At 37.3% G+C, this 9,437-nt stretch overlaps 1 protein-coding gene across 1 annotated transcript in view; it reads right to left on the minus strand.

Moving 5' to 3' along the window:
• Window positions 1–232: 232 nt before the first annotated feature.
• LOC104524677 (alpha-1,3-mannosyl-glycoprotein 4-beta-N-acetylglucosaminyltransferase A-like) overlaps window positions 233–9,437 on the minus strand; it is a gene marked incomplete at both ends in the record, with an annotated part of 23,249 nt that continues 14,044 nt past the window's right edge. Inside the window, 4 exons of the mRNA XM_029084876.1 lie at window positions 233–347; window positions 1,785–1,860; window positions 2,493–2,606; window positions 3,168–3,214. Coding sequence (XP_028940709.1) covers window positions 233–347; window positions 1,785–1,860; window positions 2,493–2,606; window positions 3,168–3,214 — 352 coding nt within the window. The remainder of the gene's footprint in view (window positions 348–1,784; window positions 1,861–2,492; window positions 2,607–3,167; window positions 3,215–9,437) is intronic.

Raw genomic sequence — 9,437 nt, forward strand, 5'->3', positions numbered from 1 at the left:
GACATACAAAAGTATATGAAACAACTGGGGGGGGAAAAAAAAAAAAACAAAAAAAAAACAAAAAAAAAACAACCCATGAGTTAAATCAGAGTTCCTAAAAAAGCCAATTAATTTCTACTTCTTGGTCTATTTCCAGTACAAAGAAGATCGCTTTGAAGTCAGAGCACTATTAATTCACAGAGTTTGAGGATGAATGTGTTCTTTCAAACTACTAAAGTGAACATTTTCTTACCAATGAAACCCAGCTGAGAAAACTCTAGAATCATCCAATCTTCAGAAGCAAGCTGCAGTGCAAAATTTTTTATTGTGCTGAAATAATTCTGCTTGACAACGATGTCATCTTCAAGCTAGAGGAAGGTAGCAGTGACATCAACATAAATAAAAAACACCAGCAAAGCAACAGAAAAAAGTACAGCTAGGAAATACTGATTTATAATATACTGCTAATACATAGCCACATATTTGTAATGCAAGTGCTGCTATAAAACCTAGATGCTATAGCCAAGAATAATTATTGTCAGAATCACAGTCTATTTGTGGAGAACTAACCCAGAATCTTTCTCTAGTAAGAATCCACAAATGTATCTCAACTTTTTATTTCAGAACATTGCTTTTCTAGCTTCTCTCTTCAGAGAAAAATCATCCAGAAATAATGCTAGACTAAATGAAATAATCAGTAGAACAAGTAGAATATCTGTATTATTTGTATGCAGACGTGACTCAGTTTCCTCACACACCTAACAGCACTGAGAATTTCTCCTCCGAGACAAGAAGCTGAGACACATTGTCTAGAGAGGTAGGATTCATTTCACTTGGCTTTAGCTGTCCAACAGAACAGGTGCATACTCCAAACTAATCATCTAGTCTGGGCAGCAGAACTGACAAGATGTGATGCAACATTCCCTTCAGCTCACAGTAAGGCCACTACTTTAAGGATCCTGCGTCTCCTGTCCTTTCTTCCACTTCATGGAAGAATTCATGTTCTCCCCCTTGTGCTGGCACAAATATTTGTGCGACTGCCTCGTTTCAAAAAGACTGTCTCATGTTATTGACTGTGCAGCTTCCAGGACAGCTGAGTCTCCAATAACTCTCCAAGAGCAGTCAGCATAGCTCTGTAGAAACTGGATGAGATGAGTGCAGCATTATACCCAAAGGACACAGTCCCAAAATTTAAATAAAGATCATAAGTGCAGTTACTCACTAAATCTGCAATACTGAGGCAAGGCTTCTACTCAAAGCAGCAAAACAAGATAGGAATAATTCTGAGCTAAACTAAATTTAAGGAGAATTGCTTTACTCTGTTCTTGAAAACCACTTTAAAAAAAGAAAAAAGAAAACAAGTCTAACAACACACTGGAAATGTATCTATACACAGCAGTCATAGTAAAGTGATGCTGCGCTTGCCTTCAAAAGAAAGTAAAAATGGATATTAGCTCAAATTCCACCCAAAACTATGCTGGTGTTTTTTGCCTAGGTGACTCAACAGTAACTCATTTTGGGGACAAGGAAAAAAAAAAAAAAGTTGTTAAGCTGTCTGCATTCCTTCACTTTTTTACTGAGCATCTTAAGATGAAAATTCACATAGGACAAATTACTTCCTACTTCAGAGACAGTGTCCTCCACAGATTAGTTCCTCATATACCATAACCTCCATACTTAATGCCCTCCTTCAACTAGGGAATCAAGTTATCTCTGTTCCGTGTAGATCATTCTGGTGAGTACAACAGCATAATTTCTGGAGACTCATTTGAAAACTTGTCTCAAAACAAAGAAGAGAAATTTACCTGAATGTAATAAACTCCCTTTTTCTGGGCATACATCATAAGAAAACAATAATCCAAGTTTTGTTTTGTTCTCCATCTGAAATTAAATTAAAATCTTAAGGATTATGAAAAAAAGTTATCCCATTACAAGCTGGCAATGCAAAGTAAATCTCACTATGAAGAATGACAAAATTAGTGAAATGTTAGGACTAATGTTATTAGTGAAATGTTAGGACAGCTGCCTTTGGCACTGTTCTCTCAGGAAATCCTCTGTCTGAAAGAAAGGAACAAAGCTTTAGCCTTATGCTTTAATATAGACATAAACCTGGTTTTACTTGAATCTGATTTTCTGAAAATTAGCTGACATTTCATTAAAAAAAGTTTGAATGGTAATTAAAAAAAGCAGGAATTACTGCATTTTACACTGAATTTCAGGAAGAAAAAGTAAACAAAAAAGTCTACATATAGCAAAAAAAATATATCAAGTCTCATTTCTCCCCAAAATTAACACTAAATTAGTTCAACCAAGACTAGCAGTAGGCTCTGATCATGCACGGAGCAGCATGCAGATAGAAATGAGATGGATTCACAAAGAACTTTTAGCATCCCCATACTTTCAAGAATTACAGTAAAAACATCTCAAGAATTCACATCCCACTTGCCATTTCATAAACAACAACAGTGTGGATGTGGGAGGAGATGAGAAAAGATCTGGGGGAACAGACTAACCTCACTCTCTCTTTTGAGTCTCCAAACGTCTCTTTCAAGTTTGTCAAGTCAGGATAGTAAGTTGCAGGAGGGGCTATTACTTCCACCAAGCCAGAACTGATCTCTGTAGAAAACCTGTCAATAGAAACATCCTAAAGTCACATGACAGATTCTGAGTTCTGTAGACTTCCTCCTTTCTTTCTGTTGGCACAGTTATTATATCTGGTTACAACAACGACTTATTCAAATGAGACATGTAAAATAAAAGTGCTACTTAAAAAAAATATTTTTTTCCTTAGCATCTTCTTCAGAGCAGTACAGTCTCTTGCCCAATAATCAGAACTCTAACTAGATTCTAAACATTTATTTTGCTTTTCTTTTTTTCTGAACCTACTGATTTTTTTTCTATAGCTCTCTTTGAACATATGGAATAACAGGCCCTAACACAGGTGTCACAAATTTCCATCTGTTTATGTTACACCAAATAATTTAATCCCACTTGTTGTTTTATAATTTAACTGAATCGCTGCTCCTTAATGTGTCATCTCTTACTTTGTTGTTCAAAAGGCCAAATCCCCAAGAAACAAAAATGTGTGGTCTCATACTTCTTATTACTTATCACAACCTGACTGAAGAAAAACCAAAAAGCAAACCCACTGATAAGCTAAGAAGTCCCCCATTAAAACTATAACTTACTCTTTTTCCAGGCTTGCAACAACACTGTTAACATAATCAAGATCAGTCTGGAAAAAAACAAACACAAAAAACAAATGGACTACTTAACAGTTTCAGAGCTATGCTTTAAAAGAACTCAGTAAAATAGACATTGGAGGTAGCTGTACTTGAAAATCAATTTCAGCATGTAAGCTATTTAAGTACTATAGGAACACAGCACACATGTAACTATGTCTTATGTCTAATGGGAGAAGAAGCAATTTTTTTGTAAACAGAGGCAAATATTTGCCTCGTATCTGCTTTTAAAAGACAGTTCCAATCCAACTGTTGGTATTTTCTTGCAACCTCTCATGCTCTTAATGACAAAATTATCAGTGAGTGTTTGTGTAGGAAGAACTCATATTATTGTTATATAATAATAATATATGAAAATATTACCAAGGAAATCACTGAACGCACACTCTTGTTTCAAAAATAAATCTCCGACACTGCATTTACAGCGTTGATGCCCCAACCATAGAGAGCAATGAACATATTTTCCTGACTAGGGTTGCTTTTTTATGTCAGTGATTAAACTTGAGGAACTAACAATCACCTGGTTCTTAAAGATGCACAGATTCTAAAAATTCCTTGTTGGTTAAAATATAAATTGTAACATTCTGGAAAAGTCTAGATCACCTCACTGGCCAGAACTGGCCAATTATTCAACCTATTCACTTGGTCATACACATGCATTCCAGAAGAGAGTTTGTGAATTCATAAATGCAACTGAAAATCCTGATCTTTGTTATACTTGCTAATCTAATAATTTGACATACTATTTATCAGTTTTCAAAAGAAAATTTGCAGTCTATAAATTAACCCAGATTCTGGTGGCTCATGAGGATTCAGCAGAAACAGCTGCCTTTGAAATGCTGGAAATAAAGGAACAGTTCATACTTTTCCTGATTAATTTGTAATGCAGATCATCATTAAAGGATTATACACACAGAGAATAAATCCCTCCCACGCATTTCTATAGAACCACTAATCCCGTTTGATAAAGGTGCTTACCCTTTGATCTTAAAAATCACCATTCCTATTTTTAAAGATTTATTTTTATAAAATCCAACATAATGCCAGTGACGCACACTTTTCCAAAAAGGACAACAGTGGGTTTCTTCCAAAAGCAAATTCTAGATACTAGAACAAAGCATTTGTCATAGATTTTTCAAACATATTTTCTTCATAAGTGCTATGCCTAGTGCTGGACAGAAGTTCTAATAAACAGATAAGGTGTTCATAGTTTAAAACTCATTCTGCAGCGAGTTCTACACAAGCAGACTCGCAGGTCCATATGGACATTGATATTTCACTAAGTCTTTAAATACACATCTGGATTGTTCACATCCAGTTTATTACTGCAATGGAGTTTAAGGCATAACTTTGTATTGTGTAACAGTTGCAAATCAGTGACCTAGTGACTACCTAAAAACAATTTTAGTATACCAGTCTTTAACAGAAACATGTGGGATTTTTTTCTCTTTTTTTTAAAAAAAAAACAACCTTTTAAACATTAAAAATACAGAAATTGTTGTTTAGTCGGTACAGAAAAAAAGACAAACAATTTGAATTTCCAGCTGGCATGCCAAGCTTCAATTACCCAGTCTAACACTAATGACTCAAATACTTGTTAAACAGTCCATACTGTAACTGCATAGGAAAATGCAATGATTTCATATATACATATATACACACACACACAAAGCAGAAACACAGCTAGTTTATATAAAGTATTCCAGAGATTAAAATAAATGCGAAACTTCATCCCAATTGGAAGCATGTATTTGGTTACAATCCTGTGCCTTACTGCAAGTCTCCTTAGAGTGAACAGTTTTGACAATGAACCCTTGCTAGTGCGATTAAAACCTTACACACTAAACAGAATGCACCACAATCAGAAAAAAAAGAAAGTCTGGAATAAGAGGGATTTTTCCCTACTTCCCCTTATTTGTTTGTGTCCTTCACACAAAAGTTAGCAGTTTCCCGGTTAGAGCTGCAAACACAATAGCTTCACATTAAAGCCTGACTTCCAATCTTATATTGCAACCTGTGCTGCTGTCACACAAAGTCAAGATGGTCTGGTCTAGCTGCACGAAATACAAGACACACCAAATACCACTCTCGGTTTAGTAGGCAACCTTCCTTCTGAATCAACAATCACTATGCAAGCGCATAGTGCAAGAGGAGATGCCGCTTTTAGAATGAAAAAGAATATTGAGATTAAAAGAGCTGATGCCATTTTTCACATGAGCAAAAGCATTAAAAACTTGATGTCCTGCCATTCTTTCTAAATAAGCAGTTGTATTTATATCTACCAGCAGCATCTGAGATTCAGAAGCAGGATTTCAAGATCAAACTCTTCCCATCAGGATAGCAGGTTGATTGCCATCTTTCCACATCAGAATTTCCAAAGGCAACCAACTCCTCTTGTCACCCAGCCTAACACTAAGTGGGATCTTTGCCAACACCCTTCAGCTGTGGACATGTCCCACAAAAGTGGCACTTGTAAGTTATTTCACACAACCTCATGAAATAAATATGAGAATATGCAATAAATTTGATCAAGCTGTAACTAGATCTAAAGGAAGAGTTAACTATACAGATGACTTTGCAGGGTAGCAATGGAAGGAAGTGTGGAATAGCCTGATAATTGCTCTAAACTAAGGATCTGCCATGCCATATCAATCATTTCAGCTAGTAACTGAAAAGTCACAGGAAAAAAAAAATCTATTATTGACCAAAATCTATTCCGTTTTTGAGGAAGAAAGCATTTACTGTGTCAACAGAATAAGACCTAAGGTCCTCTTTATCAACCTGCACGACACGAGACAGCTGAAAATAATTATGAACTTTATATAACAAGGAGAAGTAACGCTCATGTCTTCTCCAAGAACCTTGAATAGAACAAAACAAATCCAGAGTGTAACTGTACTTCAGACTTGCAGTGGAGATCATCTGGTAGACATCAGGTTGGCTTTGGGGCAGCTACTATGAACTTAAATAGTTCCATGTATCAGTGCTGTTTGCAGCTATTGAAAGGAAATGCCACTGGTGATCCCAAATAAAGTAGCACAACCTGTAAGACTACAGCTATGAATGTTTTTGTCTAACAAATCAGAAGGCAACAACAAAAACAGAATTTTTCCTTAGTAAAACTCTTGAGGTTAAAGATTAAATAAACCCTCAGAGTTTGGAACCCCAGAAAAAGAAGCAAAACCGAACATTTTAAGAAGTAATCCTTTTAAAGTTATTAAATGAAAAACTGCGATAGGCCACAACCCAAGCGTTAACAACGCCAGCCACACAGATGCATCTTATCAATGAATCACATGGAGCCTTACAAACCAGTTTGTCCTGTTAGGTGGATCCCTGGGAACTAATTAAAGGCAAAGGTAGGGGTGGTTATTTCAATATCAGCAGTTCAAATCTTTCCACCTGTTATTTCTTCCTAGTCATATGCAATTACTGATCTCTGAGAAAGCAAGAACACTTGGAGCAAGACATCCTCCTTTTTCATTCATACCAGATCAGACCAAAGATTGATGCAGCTCAGCACCTTGCTTCCAGCAGTGACAGCCATGAACAGATACACAGCAAAGAATAAGAAAATGACAAGCATACACAATATTCCCTCCTGCTACCATCCACACTCCGACTACCTTCAATCCAGGCTACTTCCTGAGACAGATGTCATTCTGTGTATTTAATATTCTTCACTAGACTCCTCTTCAAGGTAACCTGCCAGTATCCCCTTGAGCCTATCTAAACTTCCAGCAAGAAAAGATTTTAGCTTGAGAGATCCATGGAGTTTCAATAAGCCTATGAACATGGCAACATATAAAGTTTAACTCCTTGCATCAGCAATTTTGATGAGACACCTACAAAGTGCTTTGATGAATCTAAAAGAAAACTGGGGGGCTGTTGTGGAACAAACTGCAGTTTCAGACTGTCAGTGAAAGAAGTTGTTAAATTTCCTCACTTTTTAGTAAGATGCTGCCCTACAATTCTCTAAAGTGCCTTCTCTAGTTCAGGTGAGGCTGTGTTTCAAATTTGCAATTGTTCCAAGGTTTGTCTGATCCTACATTGTTATTCATAACAAACACATAAAGAACCAGAGCAGCAATGAACTTTCCAATCTTTTGTATTGATTTTCATGAGCGTGTGTGCATAGCAAAGTAGTAGAATACATTACCTAGCAAACAAAACGAGAGGTTGAAAAGTTATTAGCAGCGAGCCAATTCTCAGACAAACCAAGATTTCTAGTTTCAAGAATCAACACTTTCACACTGTTAACTCCTACCTACTTCATACCTTCAAGAGCGACAGAAGGTGGACTGTTTCTCAAAACGTAGGGAAAACCATGGGATTTTAGACCAAAGCTCTATCTACTGTCCTAGCCAGTAGTAGACGCATAGAAAAACAAAAAGATGCAATCATAGAATATCTCAAGTTGGAAGGGACCCATAAGGATCATCAAGTCCAACTCCCTGCTCCTTGCATGATGGTCTAAAACTAAACCATATGACTAAGAGCATCATCCTGATGTTCCTTGAACTCTGATGGGCTTGGTGCTGTGACAACTTCCCTGGGAAGTCTGTTCTAGGGACCAACCGGCCTCTAAGTGAAGAACCTTTTCCTAATGTCCAACCTGAACTTCCCTGAACGCAGCTTCATTCCATTTCCTCGTGTCCTATTGCTGGTCACCAGAGAGAGGAGAGACCTCCTCCTCCACTGCCTACCTTGAGGAAGTTGTAGACTGCGATGAGGTCACCCTTCAGCCTTCTCAAAGCTGAACAAACCAAGTGACCTCAGCTGCTCCTTCTAAGTTTTGCCCTCGAGGCCTTTCACCATCTTGGCCACCCTCCTCCAGACACACACTAATAGTTTGATGTTCTTCACCCAAAACTGCACACAGTACTTGAGATGGGGCCACACCAGTGCAGTGTAGAGTGCAATAAACAGGGCACATACAGAATTAACTTTCCTTCCTTTCATATACCTCCCAGTTCTTGGTAATCAATAGTTTAGAATTCCTAGGCCTGCCTGGTATCCATGCTATTATATTCAATAGCTCCACCTGGAACTTGTCTTTGTGCATTTGCCTGATTCATTCCAGAACCCATTTACTCACTTGTATTTCACAATATCCAGAAGCAACAAGGTCCACAATTTAGCTACAAACCAAGTGAAAAATATTGTTTGTTTTAGATTTTGCCTCTTAATTTCATTTAGTGGCACCTAGATTGCACCTGTATCACCATGTCAGACTGAGAATTGGTTCTAATCCACATATGTAAAATCTATAAACAACCAAAACAGTGAGTCCCAACAGGGCTGGAGCCAGGCTGACACACAGGCAGAGCAAGAGCACAAACACTTTGCATCAAACCATACAAGACATGGTCTTGTACTCTAGTAGTGCCAACAAGACATGGTACTGCTAGAAGAAACAAAAACAGCCTTGAAGTCCAGACATCAACATTCAACTGTAAAGCATGGATTCCTGTCCCTGCTTTTATTTCCTTCCTGTCTCACTCCTCCTGTGACAACTTATCAAATTCTGTTTTCCTTAGACTGCCACTAAGCACTACTCTTACTCCAATTCCTGGGACCTATCCATCTGATATGATCAGAGGTGCTAAATACTGGACTTTGGCAATATAAAGTGCTACAGAATGGCAGCTGCCATGAAAAATTAAACTGTATACATCAACACTGGCAGCTGGCCAGTGAGCAACTTCATTTTCACATTAGGTTCTCCAAATGGAGTGCAAAAAAAACCCTAAAACCAAAACCACAAAAAAGCAAGTAAAACACGATGGAATACCATGATACAGTGAACAAGTAAAGCAATTGCAGCATTTTATTGTTCTGGAAGTTTGACTTGCAAACTTAGCTTTTTTTAAAGCTGTAATTTTCAAGATGCATATTGAAATACTCCCTAAAACATGCAAGTTTTCAGCAGCTGACTCTGCTTTAAGCAAGGGGGTTGGATTAGATGATCTTCTAAAGGTTCCTTCCAATCTCAGTGGTTCTCTGAATCTCAGATCTTGCCCTAGCAGCTCAGACCTCTATTTGGATTAAATTTCTATTTCAGCTGTCAAAAAGAGTCAGTTTTAGGAAGAGAAGTGCAAACAGAAGCAAAGACAGCACTAAAATTCCAATTTATTTTTTCTTCCACAAGCCACTAGGAAAGGAAGTTATGATGCAGAATATCAAAATACTACAAATTCAAGAAGAGAAGCTACA

The sequence above is a fragment of the Antrostomus carolinensis genome, unplaced genomic scaffold, assembly GCF_000700745.2.
Source record: "Antrostomus carolinensis isolate BGI_N321 unplaced genomic scaffold, ASM70074v2 scaffold15015, whole genome shotgun sequence".
Taxonomy (NCBI): Eukaryota; Metazoa; Chordata; class Aves; order Caprimulgiformes; family Caprimulgidae; genus Antrostomus; species Antrostomus carolinensis.